This window comes from Equus asinus, chromosome 15 (genome assembly GCF_041296235.1).
Source record: "Equus asinus isolate D_3611 breed Donkey chromosome 15, EquAss-T2T_v2, whole genome shotgun sequence".
NCBI classification, from domain to species: Eukaryota; Metazoa; Chordata; class Mammalia; order Perissodactyla; family Equidae; genus Equus; species Equus asinus.
Genome location: NC_091804.1, coordinates 7,422,552 through 7,449,681, shown reverse-complemented (window position 1 = coordinate 7,449,681; position 27,130 = coordinate 7,422,552). Strand labels below are relative to the sequence as shown.

The following is a 27,130-nucleotide window of genomic DNA, read 5'->3' as shown; positions in this document are numbered from 1 at the left end:
AAAAGCTTTTTCCAGGCTCTCGATTAACACACATGTCTTTTCAAGCTTCTCCTTAATGTATAATTTATTCTTCCCTGCCACTCACATTAATGGTTTTAAATGAAAGTTCCTATATGTTCACAGATTGTTAAGTATGCAACAACATATTGTTAAATATGTTTTCTAAATGAGAAATGGAATACACCCATTTCATACTGAAGGAGAGACCTTATGTTAAAGCCTTATCCTTCTGTGGGATGAGGAAGAATGAAAATATCTAGGAAACTTATGTGTAAATGGAAAGGTTAAAGTTCAATGGGACCTCAAGAAAAATGGGGGCTCATATTAGCTTACAATGAACTGATACAGAAGTTTGCCTGATGAATTGTAAAACCTCTTCAGATACTGGTTTACTGACTGAACATGTATTAAACACCTACTGTATATCAGGGACTATGCTAGTCCATATATAAGATGCATCCTAAACACAACTTGTCCTCAAGGAACGCAGTCTAATCTGGCAGTAGTGGTACTATTTGTTTATATAAGACAAGCAATTACAAGGGAAAAACCTGTAAGATCTCACTACTCAAAGTTGAGGATGGGCAGCATCCAAATTTACGGGGGCATCCAAGACCCCACCCGTAAAACCCAGAATCTGCGTTTTAATGAGATCCTCAGGTGATCTGGATGATTATCAAGATTTGAGAAATGATGAACCGTGGAATTATAGAAAGAACACTATTGATCCCCTTGGAAGTGGCCAGAGTCCTTCAGACTGGAAGGGTGCAGGCCAGAAAGGAGCAGGCCCATGATTATGACAGTTAGAAAGAGCAAGAAGAGTTCTTGGACGAGAAGTTTAGTCTGGAAGGAAATCGAGCACTTTGGGAGATGTGGGAGACAAGGCAGGAAAAGTAGGCTGAGGACAGAGGTGAAAAGCCAGACTGAGCAGCTGAGCATTCTGGAGGAAGCCGTAGAAAATTCTAAGTAGGAAAGTGACAGGATCAGATTCTTAGGTTTGGAAATAACTCTGGTGGTGGAGTGGAGGATGAAATGCAGAAGAGAGGCTGGAGCAGGTGGACATCTGTCCTTAAAAGAGCACGATTCAATTTTGGACTGGAAAGGAAGTCTTGAGGATTAAGGGGGTGGGCGGGGGGGCCGGCATTCAGTCCCAGGCAGACAGAGAAATAAAGGGTGGGAGCCGCAGCTGGGCACAGGTGGGTTCTTTGTTCTCAAACTGTGGTACCTAACCAACTGCATTAGCATCACCCAGGAATTGTTAGAAATGCAAATTATCAGGTCTCATCCCAGATATACTGGTGTCCAAAACTCTCGGGGTGGGGCACACAAATATGACTTTGAACAAGTTCTCTTTAAAGCAGAGAACCACTGCTCTAGCGTCTCAAAAATCTTCTAGCAGGTGGTAAGGGCTTAGTAGCACTGCCATAACTTGCTTCCTTTCTTAAAAAGAAAACAAAACAAAAAAACAGGACGAGAGTAACGAGAAAGGAGTTTCTATGCTGGGTGGGCAGAAAAAAGCCATGTACAGCCTAGATTTTATATAGTGCCCAGAAAAAACAAAAACGTACTGACCATCTTGTCCAAAGACCTCCCATTTGGAGAATTAAAATAGTTTTGGTAGAGGCCGTGATGTTCTCAGTAACCTAAATTAAGTAAAACTTAATCATCCCAGTTGGAAATTCTTTGTTCCCTTTATTCACCACAAAAACACCCTCAGGAAAAACGTTGGGATTCCTTCTGGCTCTCTGAAAACTGTGTTTCTGATGCAACCGCCCATTAAAAAAAAAACATAATCCCAAATCAAAAACCCCAAAATCGGGGCAGGGGGTCTGGCGCCATCATCCCAAGACAACTCTGCTGTTTCCCAGCCACACCCCTGCGGACTGCCGGGCCTCCTTCCCTGGGCTGTTCCCAAAGATAAATAAATCACTCCTTGTTTTTTCCAGACCTGAAATTAGCGGTGACTCACAGAGCACTCTGAACGGCCACAGTCGCCTCGGGAAGGAGGAAAAATGTGCAGATTTTTCCCCTCACGCGAGGGCCCGACGTGCTGGGCTGGGCCAATCAGGGGAGGATGGCGGGAATCGGACCAAAGTAGGTAAAAAATGCGGGATACGTCCCCTCTGCTGGGGCCCGCGCCGGGGCTCCCGTGGGTCCTCCCCCAAGTCTCTTCCTCCGAGGCCCCGCCCACCCTCTCCCGCCCCCTCTCAGGCCCCGCCCCCAGCGGCGGCGCACACCTGGCCAGGTGGCTACTTCCCTGCAGCGGCCACAGCGGCGCCTGGGCGGGGAGCCACGTGGCCCCGCCCCATGGGGGGCTCGCCCTCCCCGCATCGTCCTTTGCTCGCCCCTAGCCGACAGATGCCCGCGCAAGCTCCCCTCCTCGTCCCTAGCAGATGACAGAGGGACCACTCCAATCTCCATAAACCCGAACTGGTGACGGGGGACTGGGTCCCCCAGTCTCTAGAAGGTGACGAACACTCCCACCCTCCGGGAGTCCGCGCGGCCGCCTGGGCGGGGCGTTGCCAGGCCGGCCGGTTGCGTAGCAACGGCGGGCAGCGCGTGACGTGCGCAGCCGCGGTTGGGCCCGAGGCGCGCACCCAGGCGCCCGCCCCCTGATAGGCTCGCGCGCCCCGTCGCCGTCTCGCTCGGTCGCTCGCTCCTGCTCCCGTGAGGTGGACGGTCTGTAGACTCGGCGCCGGCCGGCTCCCTCCCCCGGGTCCCTGCTACCGCCGCGGCGAAGATGGTGAGTGGGTGGGAGCCCGAGGCGGCGGGGCTCCGGGGGTCGGGGCTGAGGGGCGAGCGCCGCACCGCCGCCCGGGGAGGGACTGGGCCTGCTGCAGTCTCCGGAGGGAAGGTCTCCGGCGGGAGGGGCTCCGCTCCCGCCGCCCTCGCCCCCACCGGGCCCCCGCGCCCCGGGGCGGCTCCGCGGCGTCGCCCGCAGTTGCCCTGAGGCCACCGCCCGGGAGCGTCGCCTCGCGGTTGCTTCCGCCGCGCATGGTGCGACAGCGGCGGCCGGGCACCCCACCCCCCGGTGAGGCCGCCCGGGGTCCGCCGGCTGGGTGGGGCGTCGGGCCGGCGCGGGCTCCCCGAGCCGGGCTCGGAGGCGGGCAGGGCTCGTGCGAGTTGGGCCCGTGAGGGCGGTCCGCGTCGGTAAGGGAACGTGAGGCCTCTACGGAACAGCCCTGGAGGGCGGAACGCGCCCCGGGAGCCTGACCCGGGCCTGAGCCGAGCGCGGCGGCCCGGCAGCCGCTTTGTTTGTCGTCTCTGGCAGTCAGCTTCCAGCGCCGCTCGCCCGCTCGGCAGCCTCGGCTGCGTCTCTCTTAACCCTCGCCTGCCCGCTCCCTCCATGTGCCGTTAGGAATTTTCCTTTACCTGTAAACATCGTGGCTCTGCCAGGACTTAGCGTGCAAGGTGTGGGCATGATGCTGGGTGCTAATAAAAGAAGTGAAAAAGCTTTTCTAAAAGTCCGTTAAATTATCCGAGTCACTACAGAGTAAACGTGATCGGTGTATTCTAGATGATGGACACTTTGCTTAATTTGCTTGTTTTTTTCTCTGCAGTGTAGTTGTAGTTTGCTGTAAAACGGTGTTCTTGACCGGGCGATCAAGGAGAACATTTTGTCATTTTCTTTAGTCTGCATGCGCTGTTACCATTTTTGGTCAATGACTTGCAGGCAAAGGCTTACCAGACTTTGCTAGAAATATTGCACTGTTGTTGCATCTGTCTGCCTGGAAGCAGTTGGTACCAGCTTATCTGCGTACAGAATGTTTTCATTGAATAACAATTTTGTTTTTTTTTTAAGGTATTGCAACTTGTATGACTATGCAGGCGGGCTCATGAGTGGGGAAAAAAGAGATTAACCAGTAGTTTCTTGATGATTGAACGTATGTAGTAGGGATTTGATATTGTTCAGTTTTTGGTTCTTTGGTTTAATTCTGTAGGTTACAAAGAGGATCAGCATCTTGAGTTTTTTAACCGTTTTAAGATTATAAATGTATGTACTACTTGATACTAGAAGACTTTTAATCCCGGGGTTTTGGGTTTTCACGAATTTAAGACCATCCACTCTGATGAAGTTGCTTTGAAGTAGGCTGGAGTCTGCTTTAGGGTATTCTGATTTGATGTTTTATTTTTTTGAGTTGCTATAATACAAGCTTTATTTTCCTTTTGAAAATAGGATTAAGCTTTTTTTTTTTTCTTTTTGAGAAAGATTAACCCTGAGCTGACTGCTGCCAATGCTCCTCTTTTTGCTGACGCAGACTGGCCCTGAGCTAACATCCATGCCCATATTCCTCTACTTTATATATGGGACGCCCACCACAGCATGGTGTTTGCCAAGCGGTGCCGTGTCCACACCCAGGATCCGAACTGCAAAACCCTGGGCTGCCGCAGGAGAACGTGGGCACTTAACCGCTGCACCACCGGGCCAGCCCCAGGATTAAGCATTTTAACTTTAGTTAAATGCTTAGTTTAAACTTTAAAGTTTAATTTCCATATTTGTATGCATTCAAATAAAATGAAAAAAGTCTTTTATTTATTGGTTCTTGGGGGAGGAGGAGAAAAAAAATCAAAATGGGTGGATTCCAAATACATTTCAAACTTTTTGGTCTTAGGGAAGTCAGGTAGACCTTACAAGCTACTCTTATTTGGACGCTTGTAAAGAAAGAGTTCAGAATATAGACTGACCATTTTTAAAGGTCACTCTTGTATTTAGCCTTTTGAGCACAGAGCATCTTCCTTCAGTCCAGCTATTAGAAAATATTGTGAAGATGAAAAATTCCTTTGTTATCCCAGATTTTAGCACTTTACCTCTGTATTTGAAACTGTTTAGATCTGTTGGTTAGATGCTTGGTTCCAGGTTTCCAAGTGTGTTGTATTTTTCTTTTTTTTTTAAGATAGAACTTTAACTGCTGATGGGTTTGTTCTACATTAACAAAATCACTTCCTGGTACTCACCAAGCCATCTAGAAGCCTTGGGAATAAAGAAATTTGAAACCAACTCAAAAGATCACCCTGCGCACTTTAAGATGAGATTTCATGTTTTCAAAGTCTCACTTTACAGTGCCAAAAAAAAAGCCTACCCTCGACAGCAACCACATCTACACACTCCAAACATAACTGTGTTGTATGTGTGTACTGGGTGTGCCAGCTTCCTCCTACAAAGATTATTTACCAGCCCACCATCAAGTTCCTACGGTTATCTGCTCCGTAGTTCTCTCTGTTGGCTGTAGATTGAGACATCACACGTAGACTTGCTGGGCTCCTCTTGTAATTAGTCAGTGGTATATGCATTTGCAGCGTAGCTGTGTGGCTCTCTGAGAAGTAAGAGTGTAGTCTTGCTCCTGAAACAAAGTACAAAAAGTCTGTGTGATAATCTACCCCTTAACCTTACCCTGATCAGAACTCTGCTCTGACAGGCTGAGCTAATTGGCTCAGGCTGAATTACAGGTGAGTTCTACCACTTGATGATTAGCAAAAACACTTGAATGTATAACAGCCTAGTGGAATGGGTTGGGCATGTGTTCATGTGCCTATTTAACAGGAGAAAACAGATCGTAAAGGATCGACTTGTGACTTTTGCTGACTGCACACCAAGTTTTAAATAATTTAAAAATTAATTTTGAAACACTCTAAGCAGAAAAGTACACAGAATAACAGGTCCCTTTGTACGAAAAAAGAAAAGTTTAACTTTTTGCCATATTTCAGGTTTTTCTGTTACAGCTGAATATGCATCATCGTCCTCATCCCATTCCCTCCCTCCCCAGAGAGAACCACTGCTGTGTCAAAGTAATGTACTGGCCAATTAAGGAGGTGATTTTTTCAGGCTGTTGCAGTTGGGAGAATAGTATTAATGAGGAATGTCTGAAAAAAAAGGTTGGGGACCTGGGGCAGGTAAACCAGGGAGTCTCTTTTTTTTTTAGAGATTTTATTTTTTTCCTTTTTCTCCCCAAAGCCCCCCGGTGCATAGTTGTATATTCTTCGTTGTGGGTCCTTCTAGTTGTGGCATGTGGGACGCTGCCTCAGCATGGTTTGATGAGCAGTGCCATGTCTGTGCCCAGGATTCAAACCAACGAAACACTGGGCCGTCTGCGGTTGAGCACAGGAACTTAACCACTCGGCCACGGGGCCAGCCCCAACCAGGGAGTCTTGAGGCAGCATGGGGATGGTCTTAGCTTGTAATAAGCAAGGGCAGGATCCTTTTGTTACCCGTTTCCCAGAACGCGAAATGATGAGGGCAGATTTCTGAACCATCACTGCTTTCCAGGAGCACACAGCTTGGGTAAAGGTCAGCATAGTCACCTGAAATTAACATATTTCATTCTCATTGATGTTTCCATACTTTTGGCTATAATGTATGCATCTATAATAACATATTGCCTTGATATGTTTTTAAATTTTATATAAATGTTATCATGCTTCCTTTTATCCTTTTGCAACTTTAAGAAAGTTAAACTTGGTGAGTTTTTTTGTGTGTTTGTGGAGGTGGGGTGGATGATTTTTGGTTTTGGCTGTCGCTCTGTTGTGTGTTTTTTTTTTTTAACTGGGGAAGATTCACCCTAAGCTAACATCTGTTGCTAATCTTCCCCCGTTCTTTTTCCATTTCCCAAAGCCCCAGTGCATAGTTGTATATTTTAGTTGTAAGTCCTTCTGGTTCTTCTATGTGAGCCACCACCACAGTATGGCTATGGCCAGACAAGTGGTGGGGTTCCGTGACTGGGAACAAAACCCCGGGCTGCTCAAGCAGTGAGAGTGCTGAACTTTAACCACTAAGGCCATCAGGGCTGGCTCTCTGGTTTTTTTTTTTTTTAACTGTATAGTTTCTGTTTTATGGCTGTTTCAGTTTATCCATACTCCTGTTGATAGAAATTTGGACATTTCCCCAATTTTTTGTCCTTTTATCTTTTTTTGTTTACTTAAACTGTTTATTTGCAGTAGATGGTTTCCATGTTTTATGTTACTTCTCTGGCCCTAACGAAGGTCGTCTTGGTATATATCTAGAAGTGGAAGCTGTGGATTGGAGGGCATACATATATATTTTTTTACTCTACTAGCGATAGTTCTAGTTGACATCCCATCAGCTACATTTATGGACCTTTTTCTGGATTTCTTTTCACTACTTGGTATTATGAGGCTGAAAACCTTTGCCAATCTGATGGATGTGAAATGATTTCTTACTCTTTTAATTTGCATGTCTCTGATTAGTAGTAGTTGAGTATCTTTTCATATGTTTATTACGGCTTATGTTTTTATATGTATGTACATCCAGTGAACCTGACATTGTGTAAATACTCATCATGTTTTCATCTAAGCTTATTTGTGGAGCCATAAAGTAAACCCAATGTTATAAGAAAAGTAACAAGAACCTGATTGTCAATGCCAGAATCACATACTGAGGCCTAATATCCCTCTCCTCTGGGGCCTGTGTTTCTTTGCATGCCTCTCAAGCTGCTAGGTAACAAAAGTTCAATATTCACTCTTAATTCTAGCCTCCTGCCCTTGTCAGGCCCTGGTAGTGTTAGAAGGCAGAGTCATCTAGGATAGAGTTCCATCTTTGCCAAGGGCTGTGGAGTTTAACATCTTTTCCTTTATACTTGTTCCTTTCTTTTGCTTGGGCAATTCATCTAGCCAAGCGGTTAAAAACAAGCGTGATATATGGGGAAACTCTGTAGTTTCTGTTCAATTCTTCTGTGAACCTAACATGTCTCTAAAAAATAGTTTATTAGAAAAAAGAAATGAGCAAAACCAATAACCATGACTATTTCTCACAAAGAATATTGGTTTAAATCAAAATGGTGTTTAAATTCGTATACAGGAAGACTCCAAACATTTATATTTTCATGTTTAATGTAAATTTATATTTTCTTTCAGTAATAAAGATATTTTGAGATGAGCACTATTTTTGAAATTTGAAAAAAGTCTTGAAATTTGAAAAGCTGTGGATTAAATATATGTGTTGTTTTTATCTACAACTCACCGCTCTAGTCTGAATAACTAGGCCTAGTCTCTTTTTTGCACTGTTTGCTGTTTGCATACCTAAACCACAGAGCATAATAAAGAAATAAGTAGAAGGTTGTTATTTAGGTATCTTGAGCTTCCCTTTTTTGTGGCATAATATTCCTCTCTAGATTGTCCATGAAAGACATACCCAAAGATTTGTACCTAACACTTCAGAAATATTTTAATATTTTAATCACAGTTTTTCTTCTCTCTGCCTCCTTGCCTTTATGTTAGAAGTGTGTTTTCATTTGCAGTTGTTGTACTTCTAAAAGCTATATCCTGTTCATTTTTCTTGAAATTTTACATTGGGAGAAGAGAGAAAAATAAACATCAGATTGGTTCATTTCAGTAGTACTTTGACAGACTTGTTACTTACGTTCATCATGGACTCTTCTGTGCAAGGACCCCTATGGAGTTGAGTAGTTTTCAGTCTAGAGTGATTCTTAGCTCTTCAGGGTAGGTCTTCCAGTAGCTGACGTTGTAATGCTTATGTACTCTATTCCATGATTTGCTTTGGTATGTTAAAGTTGAAGAATCAATTTTTATGTAGAGCTTTAAAAAGCAATTAATTTAAAAGTGCAATTAAAATTCTAAAATTTTAATATGTAATTGAAGGTGAGAAAAAGCTGAGGTTTGATTTTTTTTTTTTTTTAAAACGAGAAGGGAGCATCAAACAGCTCTTATTCTGTTGCAACAGGGCATAGGATAAACACTTGAAAGACAGAAACTTCAGTGCATACTATAGCAGGAAACCTACATTTAAGACTAATTTATCATTTTGTTTTTGGATCACATCAAAGGAAGGCTTATTCCTTTTTCTTTTTTATTTTTGAAGAAGATTAGCCCTGAGCTAACATCTGCTGCCAATCCTCCTCTTTTTGCTGAGGAAGACTGGCCCAGAGCTAACATCTGTGCCCATCTTCCTCTATTTTATGTGGGATGCCTGCCACAGCATGGCTTGACAAGCGTGCGTAGGTCCACACCTGGGATTGGGACCGGAGAACCCTGCATCGCCAAAGCGGAACTGCGAACTTAACTGCTGCACCACCGGGTGGCCCCAGGCTTAACTCCTTTCAACATTTTTCTATTACCTTATAGGTTGTTTACTCCTTTTGCCTTATTACAAAAAAGAAAGATGAATTTCCTACCCATATTCCTCTCTCGGCTTGCTCTCAGAAAATCACTGACTTGTAAATGTAATTAGTGTTTATTTTAAAATGGTTTCACATGGCATATTTTTGTTGGTGGTGGTATTTTCATGTATTAATAGAGCCAAAACTAAAGCACAGGCCAGTACAGGTAAGACCAAACTTGCTAGAGAGCAGTCCTTTAAGTCAGTTGTTGGAACTCTGAGGAATTCTCAAATCATTGAAACCTTGTTTTAAGAATGTTGTAAGTAATCTTTGGATCTGTGTTGTCGAATAGAAATAAAATACGAGTTACTTTTACATTTTCTAGTAGCCTCATTAAAAAAATAAGGTGAAATTTGTTTATCCCAATATATCTGAAATATTATATCACCATTTTAATCAGTATGAAAATTGAAACATTTTACATTCTTTTTTCATACAAATTCTCTGAAATTCAGTATAAATTTTATACTCACAGCACATCTCAAATGCTCAGTTTTCATTGGAAATGTTTGATAATGTATTTAGATAAAAAATTTACAGTTGGAAAAGTAGATTCACATACCTAAGTTGCTCCAAGTCTACTTAAAAGTCTTCTGGTACAGTCACATGCTCCATAACAATGTTTCAGTCAACAACTGACTGCATATATGACGGTGGTCCCATGAGATTAGTGCCATGTAGCCTAGGTGTGTAGTAAGCTCTACCATCTAGGTTTGTGTAAGTGCACTCTGTGATGTTCACACAACCACAGAATTGCCTAATGATGCATTTCTCAGAAGGTATCTCCGTCATTAAGTGATACGTGCTTAGAATGGAATTGATCATTAGTTTTAAAATTTAAGTTAATTAAAATGGAATAGAATTAGAATGCAATTCCTCAGTCACACTAGCCACATTCAGTGGACTCACTAAACCACATGTGGTTAGCGGCCACCTTAATGGACCAGGCTCAGACTTTGTGGATTGGCCCATTTAATTTGTAAGGGAAGTTACCACAGGTACCAACACTGTTAATTCTCTGCATTTCTGCACATGTCTAAGAAACCATTCTAAGCATATGAATCCCTTTTATGGGACTTACTAAGGTGTTTTTTGGAACTAGACTGTTGAGCTCTTTAAGATAGGGTTTGTATATTTCAGTAGCAAGATGCCTCTTTCATAGTAGGCCCACAACAGATGTTATTGAATGAACGTGAATGAGTGAATGAGAGTGCGTTCTTAATTATGACAGGGATAAGTTCCCATGGAGATGAATTACTTTAATTTTTTTGCTTTCTATTCCCACATACCTTTTTTTAATACAATGGAAATTGAGTTTTAAGTACTAAACTAGTTGAATAGTACCTCCCCTCTGTATACTGTGATACAATTTAATTTGTCTTAAACAGTGAAAATCCTTTGAGATAGGTAAGGCAAGTTTTATTAGAATAGTACCTTGAAAATAATTCTGGTGTACAGAACCCCTCAATAAATGCCAGTTCCCTTTCTTTCCTTAAAAATGAAACTGAATGGTATTTGATGCCCATTGAGACATCCTGAACCATTGAGATACCCTGAACTGTAGAAAAGCCTAACAAATGAAAGCAGAAGAAGTAATGCCTTAGACAACTTAGGCATCTTAGATAACTTATAAGTATTTACTGTGTGTCACGCATTGTATTACCTTATCTCATTCAATCCTTATAGCAACCCAATGAGGTGGATACTGTTATCATTCCTGTTAAATATACTGAGGAGTGGTTAAGAGCATGGGCTTAAGAGTCAGGCTGCTTAAGTTTTTGAATCTTGGCTCTGCCACTTACTAACTATATGACCTTAGGTAAATTACTACTGTTCTGAGCCTCAATTTCATCTTTCCTTCAAATGGGAATGATAATAGTACCTACTGACCTGACAGTCTGGTGATGCATATAAGTAATTTAAAGCAATGGCTAGTTCATAGTAAGTACTTATCAGTGTTGGCTAAAATAATATTAAAAATCTTAGATCCTAGTTAGATTAACATTCTTTTTTTCTTTATATTCTGATACGCCAGTGCATGCTTCAGTAATTGTAGATAAAATGAAAAGGGGGAGAGGAATGTGTTAGAATACATTTCCAATTGTTTTATTATTTCTTTAAACTAATGTTATTTTACTTGGAATCGTTATATATGATTAACTTTTTTTTATGATCAACTTTTCAATTTGACTTTTCAGGTGACTTGATTCCTGATATAAAATATTTTGTCTTCTACAGTTAGTTATATTTTCCTGAAGTAAGTAATGGAGAATCAAACAGTTTTTCATTGCCCTAAAGGTTTAGAATAGCAATCATTTATAATACGCTAAGAACTGATCCAGATACTAGGGATACAGTACTGAAAATCAAAGTCCTTTCCTTGTGGAAGTTACATTCTAATATGGCAGGAGAGAGAGAGAGAGAGAAACCAAAAAAAAAAATGACAAGATCATGTCAGGTGATCGTAAGTGGTAAGAAGGAAATACGGTAATCAATAGGGAGTACTAGAAGATTGGTTACTTTTAGCTAGATTGTTAGGGAAGTCCCCTTAGGAGGTGACATTTGAGCTAAGACTTGCATGGCAGGAATAAGCTAGCCATGCAAAGGGCATTTCAGGCAGAAGGAACTCTCAAAGTGGAAAGGCCTTGAGAAGAGAATGAGCTTGATATGCCAGGGTGAAAAAAGGTTTGTGTAGGTGAAATTCAGTGAGGGAGAAAAGTAGGAAATGGATTGTAGGCAGGAGCTAGAACAGGAAGTGCCTTTAGGCCAAGGTGAGAAATTTGAATGTTTTTCTGATTGCACCAGAAAGCCATTGGGTGTGTGCTGGTGAGGAAATGTTAAGGTGTTAAGTAGTGGAGTGAGAGATGATTTATTCCTGTGGCTCATGTGTGGGAATGTACAAAAGGGGACAAACACCAATTAAGAGACTGTTGTTGTTATTCAGACAATCAGTGGTGAGAGCTTGGATTAGGATTGTTAGTAGTGGGATAGTGAGAAGTAATTAGATAGATTGGGTATAGATTTGGGGGGTAGAGTTTATGGGACTTACTAATAATTTGGATGTATGGCATATGGGAAAGAAAGACATCAAGGATAGCTCCTAAGATTTAGACTTGAGTTACTAGGTAGTTGGTGTTATCATTGTGCTGGAGACCTATAAAAGAAGCTAAAATGAAATAGTTTAGGAAAAGTTGAGGTTCTTAGAACTTTGTGGAATAACAAATTGATCCAGAGGTATTATCAATCTTTAAAATACCTAATTTCATATCTTATTATAGTAACGTGTGCTCATTGTAGAACATTAAGAAAAATTTAGTTGTAATGGCAATCCCAACCAAAGTATTAACATTTGGTGCCTTTTCTTCCAGGCCATCTTAAATATATGCTCATTCTTTGAATAAATAGTTGTTAGATGCCTTCTAGGAACCAGGTACTGTTGTAGGCTCTGGAGATTCAACAGACAGGACAAAGTCCCTGTGCCTATGAAGTATACATTCTAACGGGGGAGACAGGTAAGAAACAACTGAATAAGATAATTGCAGACTATAGTAAGTATTATAATGGAAATAAGGGAGAAAGTAGATATCTGGAGACTACCAATATAAATTTTTCTCACACAGTTGAGTTCGTCTGTAACAGTTTTATATCCTTCATTTCCCATATTCCATTGTGACAAAGGTGCTAAGCTAGTTCAGTCGGGAAAAGAATAGTATCTTCAACAGTGGTGCTGGGACAACTGGGTATCCACATGCAAAAGGATGAATTTGGATCTCTGCTTCACACTATATACAAAATTTAACTCAAAATGGGTCATAGACCTAAATGTAAGAGCTAACGCTATAAAACTCCTGGAAGAAAACATTGGCATAAATCTGTGAACTTGGGTTAGGCAGTGTTTTATTGGCAGTTTTCTTGGCATTTCCAGGCGACGACAGCAAAGGCACAAGTGTTGAAAGAAAAATAGATAAATTGGACTTTATTAGAATTAAAAACTTTTTTGCATCAAACACCGTCAAGAAAGTAAAAAGACAACCTGCAGAATAGGAGAAAATATTTGCACATCATATATCTGACAAGGAATTTGTTTCCAGAATATATAAAGAACTTTTATAACTCAACAGTATAAAGACAACCCAATCATATGGGCAAAGGCTTTAAATAGACATTTCTCTAAAGAAGATATACAGATGGTCAATAAGCATATGGTAAGATGCTCAAAATCGTTAGCCATTAGGGAAATGCAAATCAAAACCACAATGAAATACTACTTCATACCCACTAGGATGGCTATAGTGAAAAAGACAACAGTAACAATGTTGGCAAGGCTGTGGAGAAGTTGGAACCCTCATATATTGCTGGTGGAAATATAAATGGTGCAGCCACTTTGGGAAGTGGTTTGGCACTTCCTTAAGTTATACTTGGGAGTTACTATATAACCCAGCAGTTTCACTCCTAGTTATATACCCAAGCGAAATGAAGACATGTGTCTGCATAAAAGCTTGTACACAGATGTTCATAGCAGCATTCTTCATAATATCCCAAAAGTGGAAACAACCTAAATGTCCATCAACTGATGATTGGATAGATAAAAGAGAAATTTGCCAAAAAAACACTGCCTAACCCAAGTTCACAATATTCCATACAAAGGAATATTATTTGTCAATAAAAAGAAGTGAAGTATTGATTCATGCTACAACATGAATGTACCTTGAAAACATGCCAAGTGAAAGAAGCTGGTCCAAAAAAAGGACTCCATATTGTATGATTCCATTTATATAAAATATACAGGATAGGCAGATACATATAGACAGGAAGTAAATTAGTGATGAGCTAGGTCTGGTGTGGGTGAGAGTGGGAAAGAGTGATTGCTCATGATGAGTACAGGGTTTCTTTTTGCGTTGTTCAAAATATTCTAAAATTAGATTGTGGTGGTAGATGTACAACTTTGTGAATTACTAAAACCCACAGAACTTACACTTTTAAGTGGGTGAATTTTATGGCATATTAAGTATATCTGTAAAAACTAAATCATTTAATGGTATCATGCATGTACAGTGATACTACATCATCCCCTTGTTAAACTTAATCCATTATTATAAGTAATGCTGTGTCGTCTTTGCATATTAATCTTTGCCTGCATTTGCGTTATTCCTCAAGATAGAGTCCTAGATTTACAATCACTGGGTCAAAAAGTTTGTGTGTGTATGTATCTCTAATTTTAAAAATATGTTCATCATAGGGGCTGGCCCCGTGGCCAAGTGGTTAAGTTCGCGAGCTCCGCTGCAGGCGGCCCAGTGTTTCGTTGATTCGAATCCTGGGCGCGGACATGGCACTGCTCATCAAACCACGCTGAGGCAGTGTCCCACATGCCACAACTAGAAGGACCCACAACAAAGAATATACAACTATGTACCGGGGGTCTTTGGGGAGAAAAAGGAAAAAAATAAAATCTTTAAAAAAAAAAAAAAAAGTTCATCATAGAAAACTTGGAAAATACAGAAAACTAGAGAGAAGGTAAAAAATCGCTTATATTTCTACTTTTAGGAAATGTCTTTTCTCTATACTATTTTACATAGTTGAGAGTGCGCTGTGCATAACGTATCCAGCTTCTTTTTTCACTTAAAGCAAATCATAAATATTTCCCCCGTGTCATTTAAAACTTTCTGTAAACCTGATTTTAACAGCTGCATCAGAAACTGTCCTATGGATATACTATAATTTCCCTTTCAGTTCCCCTGCTTTTATTTATTTGGGTTGCATAAAAACTTGTACACAAGTGTTCATAGCAGCATTCTTCATAATAGCCCAAAAGTGGAAACAACCCAAATGTCCATCAACTGATGATTGGATAGATAAAAGAGAAATATGCCAAAAAAAACACTGCCTAACCCAAGTTCACACTAGTTTTTAGTGTTACGCGGATTATTTCCCCAGAATAAATTCCTTGAAGTGGGATTACTGGGGTAAAGGGTTAAATGGTTTGACTTAGTTTAAGCCTCTTGTTATAAATAACCAAATAAAATGGCTTTCTGAAAGATGTGAGTGAGTAATATGATTGCCTGTGGTGGAACATGAATCTGGGAAGGTAGGTTGGTTCGGATAATAAAGGACCTTGTATGTCCTGTTAATGAATATGGACTTTATTTTGTAGATGCTTGGGAGTTAGTGAAGATGTTTAATCTTAGGAGCAATGTGAGATTTTAAGAGTAGATGAGAAGAAATAGATTTAAAATACACATTTAAGGAGGAATTGGTGGGGCTTAAAAATTGAGTGTGAGCAGGGAACAGAGGTAGGTCAGTTGACCTGACATGCCAGCTAATCGTGACATTAATCAGAGAGAAGCCGAATTGTTAAACCAATGAGAAATCTTTTACCTTTAGCTTATTGTGTGTTCAGAATGGGAGTAGAATGTTTTTTATATTGTTGCTCTCCGGAAGTAAAGACCAGAAATAATATATTTTTTCATTCAGGATAATTTCTGTAAAGTAAAACTCACCATTTTTAGTGTAAGTTCTTCAAGTTTTGGCAAATGTCTGCAGTTGTGTAACTATCACCACAATAAAAAATGTAGAATAGTTCCTTCATTCCAAAAAATTTCTGCATGTTAATCTTTCTTCCCATATCCAACAACCACTGATCTGTTTTGTGTCCCTATAGTTTCACCTTTGCAAGAATGTCCTAAGTGGAATTGTCTAATCATACACTTTGAGCCTGGCTTCTTTTCATTTAGCATAAGGCATTAGTGCATCAGCAGTTCCTTTTTATTTCTAGTAGTATTCCATTCCCCAGTTGAGGAGTATAGTCTTCTTTAATTGTTTCTTAGTGAAGGATGAGGCAGAATATCGTAACAATCTTTTTTCTTTTTCTAATGATAAATGCTTGAAATAGTCACTCTCTCCATTTTGGATAAAATTACTAATAGGTACATCTTTTTCTTAAATAGTGCCCTTTTTATTTTTTCAACTGCAGAATCAAATGGTTATTTAACAAGGGTATAGATTACAGAAATTATGAAATGTATCAATATGTTTTATGGGATGTTGATTTCTTAAAGGTCATGCTCTTTGCTTATTAATTACTGTAAATATTAATGTCTCTTATCTAGCATTTACTTAAAATTAAGTGATGCTTACATAGCAGATACTTTTAAAAATAAAAAGTATATATTCATGGCTTTTAAAACAATACTAAGTAGAGAATTTATATTGATTAAGTCAACATTTATTAAGAAGCTTCGCAATTCTGGGTAGATGGAGAATTGTGTTGTGTGTTGGACACAGGGCATTGATAAAGATACTAAGTGTTAAGGTGATATCTCATTAAGGTTTTGATTTGCATTTCCCTGATGATTACTGATGTTGAGCACCTTTTCATGTCCCTGTTAGCCATCTTTATATCTTTGGAAAAATGTGTATTCAGATCCTCTGCCTGTTTTGTAATTGGATTTTTTTTTTTGCTATTGAGTTGTATGAGTTCTTTATATATTTTAGATATTAGCCCCTTATCAGATGTGATTGGCAAATAATTTCTCCCTTTCAGTAGGTTGCCTTTTAGTTTTGTTGATGGTTTCCTTTGCTGTGCAGAAGTGTTTTAATTTGATATACTCCCCCTTGTTTGTTTTTGCTTTTTTGTTGCCTTTGCTTTTGGTGTCAGACTCAAAAAATCGTCACCAAGATCTATGTCAAGGAGTGTACCTGTGTTCTAGGAGTTTTATGGTTTCAGATCTTACGTTCAAGTCTTTAATCCATTTTCAGTTAATTTCTGTGTATGGTGTGAGATAGTGGTCCAGTGGTCCAATGGGTAGTGGTGCATTCTTTTGCATGTGGCTGTCCAGTTTTCCCAACACCATTTGTTGAGCAGACTGTCCTTTCCCCATTGTATACTCGTGGCTTCTTTATTGTAAATTAATTGACCATATATGCATTAGAATGGCTATTATGAAAAAGACGAGAAATGAGTGTTGGTGAGAATGTGGAGAAAAGGGAACTCTTGTGCGCTGTTGCTGGGAAATTGGTGCAGCCATTATGGAAAATAGTATGGAGGTCCCTCAAAAAATTAAAAATAGAACTACCATATGATCCAGCAGCTCCACTTCTGGGTATTAATCTGAAGGAAGTGAAAACACTCAAGAAGATATAGGCACCCCATGTTCATCGCAACATTATTCACAATAGCCAAGACATGGAAGCACCCTCAGTGTCCATGGATGGATGAATGGATAAAGAAAATGTGGCATATATATACAATGGAATATTATTCATTCATAAAAAAGAAGGAAAATTTACCATTTGCGACAACATGGATCTTGAGCGCATTATGCTAAGTGAAATAAGTCAGACAGAGAAAGACACATACTGTATGATCTCACTCATACGTGGAATCTAAAAAACGAAACAAAACAAAACCAAAAAATCTCCCAGAACTTGTAGATACAGAGAACAGATTGGTGGTTGCCAGAGGTGGGGGGTGGAGGATGGATGAAATGGGTGAAGGAGGTCAAAAGGTACAAACTTCCAGTTATAAAATAAATAAGTCGTGGGAGATGTAATGTACAGCATGGTGACTATAGTTAATATTACTGTTTTGTATATTTGAAAGTTGCCAAGAGTAAATCTTAAAAGTTCTCATCTTTTAGTGGTGATCATTTTACAATATATACAAATATTGAATCATTATGTTGTACACCTGAAACTAATATAATGTTATATATCAATTATAGCATAAGAAAAAGTCTTTCAATTTTATCATCATCATGAGGACGTTCATGCTTCCATGATGTGATATGCAGTGAGTTTTCCCTTATAAAATCAAATAGTGTAAAATTTTCCATCTTTATAGGTTTTTTCTTGTCAATCAGTTATAAGGAATCTAAAAAACAAAGTAGAATCATTATAAATTTACGCACAGTATTTCAGAGGACCGAAGTTCTCTATCTTTAGTAAGAGACAATTATAGCAGATCTCATCAGGACCAAAACATTCCAAGGGAAATCAATAAAAATTGCTTAGAAGTTTTTTTTGCTTTGTTTTTTTCTGAAAACCCTAAAGTGTTGAGATAGAAGATTTCCTTGGTGTAAACTGAAGAATTGTACCATAAAGAATAGAAAAAAAACATGTCGAAAGCAACAGTACATTTCACAAAAATTTTAAGGGGTAATCCTTTTTCAAAACCTGGTTAAGTAGATCATAGTTCTTAGGTAGACTAGGGTTGAAAAAAAAGAGTTCTTGCACTTAAGGATCACAGTCTAATGAGAGAATCAGACGAATAGACAGTTAATCACGGTAATAGATAGAAATAATTGTATTCTGTGTTATTACATAGAAGGATCACGTAACTTATATTAGAGGTGGTGATAGAGAGGCCAAGTAAGAGTTGCCTTCCCAAGGGAGGTGATGTCTGAGCTGAGCCCTGAAGGACTTAACCAGGTGTAGGGGAGGAAGGTGAAGCATCACAAGAGAACGTGGTGTATGCAGGGAATCACGAAGAGTTGTACATGACTGGACTAAGGGGTACGTGATAGGGAGAAGTGAGAAAGGAGGTTGGGGGAGAGGGCTTGACATGGCATGGATTTTATCTTGAAGGAACTTGGAAACTTGAAAGCGAGGAGTATTTGCCAGTGCTTACTATCCCTCGGTTGCTGGGGTTTTTTCCTTCCCATTTTTCTATCTAGTTTTTTTTTTTGGCGGGGAGGAAAAGTAAGGGAATGGTGAGAGGTAGTGTCATTGAATCTTAACTGTTAAAGAGGACTGTTAGCATTCTGTCATCCTTTTCGCTTTTGCATGTCTCTTCTGTTCAACCGTTTAATAGTCACAGGAAGAAAGAAGAGATAGATTAACGTCAAATGTCAATATGGTTTTTTAATTCATAGTTCTGGTTGTCAGAGAACAGATAGCTATTACTGTTTCGAATATAAGTTTTAAGCTGTCTGGATTTCTTTTATCCACAGCCTTCCATTACCCAAAAGCTTCATTTAAAATTGACCACATTGTGGGCCGGCCCCTTGGCGCAGTGGCTAAGTTTGCACATTCCGCTTTGGTGGCCTTGGGTTTGCCGGTTCGGATCCCGGGTGTGGACATGGCACGGCTTGTCAAGTCATGCTGTGGTAGGCATCCCACATATAAAGTGGAGGAAGACGGGCATGGATATTAGCTCAGGGCCAGTCTTGCTCAGCAAAAAGAGGAGGATTGGCAGCAGATGTTAGCTCAGGGCTATCTTCCTCAAAAAAAGAAAAAAAGTGACTACATTGGGGGCCGGCCTGGTGGCACAGCGGTTCAGTTTGCATGTTCTGCTTCAGCGGCCCGGAGTTTGGTGGTTCAGATCCCAGGTGCGGACATGGCACTGCTAGTCAAGCCATGCTTTGGCAGGTGTCCCACGTATAAAGTAGAGAAAGATTGGCACGGATGTTCACTCAGGGCCAGTCTTCCTGAGCAAAAAGAGGAGGATTGGCAGCAGATGTTAGCTCAGGGCTAGTCTTCCTCAAAAAATAAATAAATAAATAAAATTGACCATATTGGTAACTAAAAGGAGTTTAAGAAGCTCTAACCAGGTTTTCTGGTTAGTAATAAGTCTTCATTAACTGAATAGTACTGTTCCCAGGCACTTTAGTTAGGTTAAATGTTCCAAATTCTGTTTATGAGAGGGGGAACACAGCAAATTAAAAAAAATCAGTATCTGACTTTATAAATTTATTTTAAAAACATATTCCCAGTTAATTATAAAGTTCTGGAACAGCCCTGTGTAATATTAGGTAAAATAAAGTTATCTTTATTGCTATTATAGAAACCTTGTATTTTATTTTATTTATTTTATTTTTTTGAAAGATAGCCCAATGGATTTTAATGTAATAAGAGTCCAAAAAATTCATCCATGTAGTTTCAGATTTCATATTTCAACTAACCTTTAATAAACCTACTGCTTGTTGAGTTTTCGTGTAGTATCAGAGAGGAATGTCCACAGTTGTCTGAAAGGTCATTAAAGTATTCTTGCCTTTTCCATCTGCATATCTATGTTTTGATCTTCAATCGAAATAACACATTGAATGCAGAAACAGATATAAGACCACAGCTGTCTTCTATTAAGCCAGACATTAAAGAGATTTCAAAAATGTAAAACAGGGGCTGGCCCATGGCTGAGTGGTTAACTTCATGCACTCCGCTGCAGTGGCTCAGGGTTTCACCGGTTCGGATCCTGGGTGTGGACATGGCACCGCTCATCAGGCCACGTTGAGGCAGCGTCCCACATGCCACAACTAGAAGGACCTGCAACTAAGATATACAACTGTGTACCGGTGTGGGGTGGGGGTGTGGGGGGTGTGGGGGGTGGGATTTGGGGAGAGAAAGCAGGGAAAAAAAAAATTGGCAACAGTTTTTAGCTCAGGTGCCAATCTTTAGGGAAAAAAAAAAATGTAAAACAATCCCACCCTTCTCATGAATTTTTTTCAGAAAACAATTATTTTTCATAAAACATGTTATTTATATTAACACATAGATTTGTTTTAAAATGAATTAATTGCTAAATATTGGGATTTGTCTTTTAATTTCTAATATGTAACTATCAGATTTTTTTTGAAATTGTCTTTTTATTTATTTTTTATTGAGTTAATGGATAGGTTACAATCTTGTGAAATTTCACTTGTACATTATTGTCTGTCAGTCATGTTGTAGGTGCACCCTTCACCCTTTGTGCCCACCCCCCACCCCACCTTTCCCCTGGTAGCCACTAATCTGTTCTTTGTCCACATGTTTAAATTCCTCATATGAGTGGAGTCACACAGAGATTGTCCTTCTCTATCTGGCTTATTTCACTTAACATAATTCCCTCAAGGTCCATCCATGTTGTTGCAAACGGGACGATTTTGTTCTTTTTTATGGCCGAGTAGTATTCCATTGTATATATGTACCACATCTTCTTTATCCAATCATCTGTTGATGGGCACTTAGGTTGCTTCCACGTCTTGGCTATTGTGAATAATGCTGCAGTGAACATTGGGGTGCATGGGACTTTTGGAATTGCTGACTTCAAGCTCTTTGGATAGATACCCAGTAGTGGGATAGCTGGATCGTATGGTAGTTCTATTTTTAATTTTTTGAGGAATCTCCGTACTGTTTTCCATAGTGGCTGCACCAGTTTGCATTCCCACCAGCAGTGTATGAGGGTTCCTTTTTCTCCACTACCTCTCCAATATTTGTTAGTATTTGTTTTAGTTATTTTTGTCATTCTAATGGGTGTAAGATGGTATCTTAGTGTAGTTCTGATTTGCATTTCCCTGATGCACAGTGATGATAAACATCTTTACATGTGCCTATTGGCTATCCATGTATCTTCTTTGGAGAAATGTCTGTTCATGTCTCCTGCCCATTTTTTGCTCGGGTTGTTTGATTTTTTGTTGTTGAGTTGTGTGAATTCTTTATATATAATGGATATTAAGCCTTTGTCAGATGTATGACTTGCAAATATTTTTTCCCAGTTAGTGCTTTGTTTTTTTGTTTCAATCCTGTTTTCCCTTACCTTGAGGAAGCTCTTTAGTCTGATGAAGTCCCGTTTGTTTATTCTTTCTATTGTTTCCCTTGTCTGAGAAGACATGGTGTCCGAAAAGGTCTTTTTAATCTGATGTCAAAGAGTGTACTGCCTACATTTTCTTCTAGAAGCCTTATGGTTTCAGGTCTCAGCTTTAGGTCTTTGATCCATTTTGAGTTTATTTTGGCGAATGGTGAAAAAGAATGGTCGATTTTCATTCTTTTATATGTGACTGTCCAGTTTTCCCAGCACCATTTGTTGAAGACTTTCTTTTCTCCATTGTATGCCCTCAGCTCCTTTGTCGAAGATTAGCTGTCTGTAGATGTGTGGTTTTATTTCTGGGCTTTCAATATTGTTCCATTGATCTGTGCACCTGTGTTTGTACCAGTACCATGTTTTGATTAAACCTTGTATTTTAAATTCATAATTTCACATCTTTCCCGCTATCCAAGGTTTTTTTCCTGAAGGAGTGAAGACATTTTTTGTTATGCCATCTGTAAGAATTCAAATCTGTGCTTAAAGTTAAGCCTTCTTGTCTGAAGCTTTATGACTATTCTTCATTTTGGTGGTTTTGGCTCTTCAAATTAACACTCAGGATATTTCCAAACAGACAAAAAGTCTATCTGAATTTCCCCCCAAGATTGCATCTTTGGCCCCAGAAATGCTTGACCATAATTAGTAAACTGGAAGTGAAATCCTTGCCCTTGGAGGAATTGTTCTGTCACTGCAAAGTATAGTAATGCATGTTCCTGATGACACAAGTCATCCATAAAGCTAAATAATATACTGTTTTTCCAAGACAGAAAACTATGCGGTATATTTTATAAATTTGTTAACCCTAAACATACTATTTTAGTATTGAGTTAATTTTATTGTTTTATGTTAAATTATTTAAAATAAGATAAAAATTTAGTTCCTCACTTGCATTAGCCACATGTCATGTGCTCATTACCCACGTGTGGCAGGAGGTACCATATTGGACAGTCTAGACATAGAATGTTGGCATCAACACAGAACGTTCTGTTGGATAGCATGGCTCTCAGAACAGTGGGACTAAGGATTTAGTAATTCACGGTCAGACTTCAAGGTGGTGGTAGAGCAGTGTGTGTGCTAGTATTTGCTTAACATATGGTCACCTATTTTCCTGTTTTCAGTATGATGACTAAGCCAGAAAGACCTATTGTTTACCCTTTCCAGAGAATGAACTCCAGAATTCCAGGGATATGGGAGTGGTGGCACGGGGCAGTTCAGGAGGGCAATCTAGGGACCTAAGTGCATTTCAAACTAATTTCACTCCTTCTTCCTTGGTCGAATATCGGTATTTCTTCTGTTCTTGTCCTTGTGGGTTTATGTTCTTTTTTTTCAATCCCCTTTTTGTGCTTTCATTGGTGTTTTGGTATGGAGATAAATTAGATGTACATCTTCAGCCTCCCATCTTAACACAGGACCTGTCTGTGGGGCACGTAACATTTCTGTGTAGAAACGTGCCTGGAGCACTTGTCGCTCTCATTTGTTGTCTCAACATTATTGCTTGGAGGCATCAGTTGTAGCCGAAAGACCAAATACTTTGTAGTCAAGTCATTTTTCTGTTTCATTTGGCTCTTGTGTGAGGCTTGGTGTAAATAAACGAGAATGGAGAAGCCATTTTTAAACTCCCCAACTCCTTTGATTAGCATTTACATTGTGTGTTAGTAGGTTGATAAAGGAACTAACTAATGCCTGTTTCCTGCTAGGGTTTATAAATTTGAAATTGTATTTTTCTGCTATGCAGTATGCTTCTCTGAAATGTTTCTGACTCTCTTAACTTAGAAAAATAATTTTAAAAAATTAACAATTTTCTGAGGTAGGAAAATAGCTTTCATTCCTGTTTTCTCCAGTGAGTATTAGGTAAAGTGTAGTTGGCATTAATTATGAAGCCAAAGTTAGGTATCCTACTTGAGCTAATAGTATAGAAATAGACCATTGTTTCTGATATTTTGGTTTACGGATGAACTGCTGTAAGTCATTACATTTAGTTTTTGGACTGGTTCCATTGTTTAAAAAACTGAATCAGAAACTTGATGCTCCTTTCAAAGATTACCACCCTTACACCAGAATTGAGAAAATTGATGTTTTAATTGTGTTCTGTCATTTGCCACTTTAAAATACCCAGTGTTACATATTCTCTGTAGCGTTTACTCCCAAACCCTCTGTTTCTGAGTAGTGACTTTATTTAAAGAAGCATACACTGAGTAAATCTTGAGAATAAAGGCGGTGCCTCAGATGTATTCATTTAATCTCTGCATCAGTGTTTCACAAAAGCTCTGCAGAGGAGGCTCAGACAGGTTTGAGATCCATTATGCTTCATGAGCAAGTTAAAAATGGGGAGTCAGGTGAGATAAAATACAGTGCAGGGATTATTTAAAAGCAACTACTTTGACATGGGGGTGGAGTTCCAAGAGCAACTGTTATTCTCCAGTGGTCACTGGGACAGAACACAGAGAAACTCAAGTTGTGGATAACATATCTTTTTAAGGTAATCACAAAGCTCTTGTAATAGCAATCTATTTTTGCTCTCAAAGATTTCCCTTCCCAACTGTGCAGCGAATTTTGGTGCTATGTTCAGAGTATCCTTTAATGGTCTGTGTTAAAACTTTGTAATTGAATATAAATAACTTTTTAAAAATAAATTTAAAAGCAAAACTGAATATGATTTTGTTTTTAAAAATAAACCTTAGATTTCTTGACAGCTGAGCAGTTAATAGTAATCCTACATTTTAGAGAAATACTGGAAAATGAGGCTGATGGGAGAAGATCTTTTCTATTAGGTAAAGCATAGTGTAAAGAACAAATGATTCTGTATATCAATGTTACAGCCGTTTTTGTTTTGAAATTCACCTTAATGTCTCTTTGTGATAACAAATCCACTGAAATTAATAACTCTCACAAGAATTCCTAACCATCATTGTAGATGAACTATATTTCAATATAATTGGCTTCTTTTGTGATGCTCTGTGTTTTTTGAAACATCATTTTGAGAAAGGACCCATAGGCTTCACGAGAGTTCCATGGCACAAAAAATGCTTTCACTTTGGGCCTGTTTTTATAACGTACTCTTTTCACTACTGCTTCATTATAAAAATTAAACCTGTAGGCAACGAAATAAAATAGCAGTGAACTAAGATTTTATTACGTTTCTTGAAATTCTAGAACTACATTTCAGTGATATTCGCCTGGAGCTTATTGGAAATGCAGAATCTCAGTCCCTACCCAGATAGTCTGAATCAGAATCTGCAAAATCCGCATTTTAGCAAGATCCGCAAGTGATTCCTGTGTACTTTAAAGTTTGGTAATCACTGATTTAGTGCACTCCCCTAAATAAATTAGTTGAAGGAACTCATTTACTTCAGAGATGTTAACTGACATGACCAAAGTGACACAAATAGTTAGTGGAGAAGTTTGGATGGAACTGTTGCTGTCATAATTCTGGTGCTTTAACTTCAAGTTGTTTTCTTTCAGCCTCTGAAACATGAATAAACTGTAGTTACTCAAGGATTATTTTGTCTTCTTTCTATCCCTAGCTTTCCAGTTTATATCCCCCAGAAATTTATATCCCCCAGAAATATGTAAGGTAAAAGAGCTACCAGTGTCGGACCAGGCTGTAGGAGCTGTATTCCCTGTTTTCTCAGTCTGCCCTCATGGGTTTACTTTTAGTTTATAAAAATCATTATCAAGAATCTTGGGGCCAGTTGTGTAATCTTCCATACAGTGCTATTTCAAGGACATACTAACTAAATCAAGGTATAACAAATTTTAAGCATATTTATTCATTACATTTGAATCTGATATACACTTTACCTCGTAGATATTTTGATTATTTTCGCAGGCAAAATTTGGTATTATAATGTTACCAGTCATAAAGAACCATACTTCTTTAACATCAAAGCCTCTAAAGCCACCACAGTGGAAAGATGAGAGAGTATGAGCACTTGGCAACGTTAACCAACCTCCGAACACTTTCTTCTGTGTTTAGAAACACTTTCCTTTCCGCCGTCCTTCTCCCAGCCAATGGTTTTCAAGTACAGTTGTTTGTACAGTGCAGCGTCGGCCCACAGCCCTCCTCTTTGTGCTGTACCCACTCCCTAGTGAAGCCTTGATCATCTCTTGCATTGCTTACTGAATTAGCCTTTAGCTCGTCACCTTACTTTTTTTTTTCTTTTTAAGATTTTATTTTTTTCCTTTTTCTCCTCAAAGCCCCCTGGTACATAGTTGTGTATTTTTAGCTGTGGGTCCTTCTAGTTGTGGCATGTGGGATGCCATCTCAGCATGGCTTGATGAGTGGTGCTGTGCCCGCACCCAGGATTCGAACTGGCGAAACCTTGGGCCACCGAAGCGGAGCGTGCAAACTTAACCACTTGGCCACGGGGCTGGCCCCCACCTTACTTTAAAAATATCCAGTGTAGGTGCCGGCCCAGTGGCACAGCGGTTAAGTTTGCACGTTCTGCTTCTGCAGCCTGGGGTTCACCGGTTCGGTTCCCAGGTGTGGACCTACACACTGCTCATCAAGCCATGCTGTGTCAGGCGTCCTGTATATAAAGTAGAGGAAGATGGGCACGAATGTTAGCTCAGGGCCAGTCATCCTCAGCAAAAAGAGGAGGATTGGCAGCAGATGTTAGCTCAGGGCTAATCTTCCTCAAAAAGAAAAAAAAAAAAGAAGATCCAGTGTCTCCAAACTCCTGAACCTGCTGTTTGTGGCCTCTTCCATTTGAACCCGGTCCACGTCTCAATTTCCTCCTCTCATATTGTATGTGCCGAGTTCTTTTTGTGAGGAACTATCATCCTTCTTTCAGTCCCCTTATTTTGGAGTGCTTACATGTGAAACCTTCCCTACCTACCTGCATCCCCCGTTTAAACCCTGCCTTCTTTAAACTCCCTGCCGTTGGAGTTTATCAAGGAATAATGACAGTTTTACCAAGTATTGAAGCTTTATGTCTCCTGTCTTTGTCTTCTCCATTATTCAAATAAACTTCCTTCGGGGGTCTGATTCATCTTTGATTTCCTCAGAGGAACACAATAGTGAACAAGATAGACAGTCTCTCAAGGAACTTACAGTCTTAAGGAAGCTACATCCTATTTGGGGAGATGGTCATTAATTAAATAATCTTAGAGAACATTAAAATTGTGATAAGTGCTATAGGGTAGATACATGATCTCATGCAAGCATGTGATAGTGGTTTTGACCCAGACAACTTTTTTGCAAGGTGGGAATTGATCTGAGGTCTGAAGAGTGAAAATGCAGAGTGTGTGTAGCATAAGATAAGGCTAGAGAGGTGGCTAGGGCCAGATCAGACATATTAAAACATTATTGTTTTTACCCTCAGATCAATGGAAAGCCAATGAAGTGTTTTACGCATGGAGATCGGATTTGTCTTTCAGATCCCTGGCTGCAATGTGGAGAATAACTTGGAGAGTACAGGGGATTCGCAGTGGGTGTGGGTGTTCT

General features: G+C 39.6%; 1 protein-coding gene across 1 annotated transcript in view; it reads left to right on the top strand.

Annotated features, from left to right (window-relative positions):
* Positions 1-2,347: 2,347 nt before the first annotated feature.
* DSTN (destrin, actin depolymerizing factor) overlaps positions 2,348-27,130 on the top strand; it is a 37,145-nt gene continuing 12,362 nt past the window's right edge. Inside the window, exon 1 of the mRNA XM_044748264.2 lies at positions 2,348-2,743. Coding sequence (XP_044604199.2) covers positions 2,741-2,743 — 3 coding nt within the window. The 5' untranslated portion in view covers positions 2,348-2,740. The remainder of the gene's footprint in view (positions 2,744-27,130) is intronic.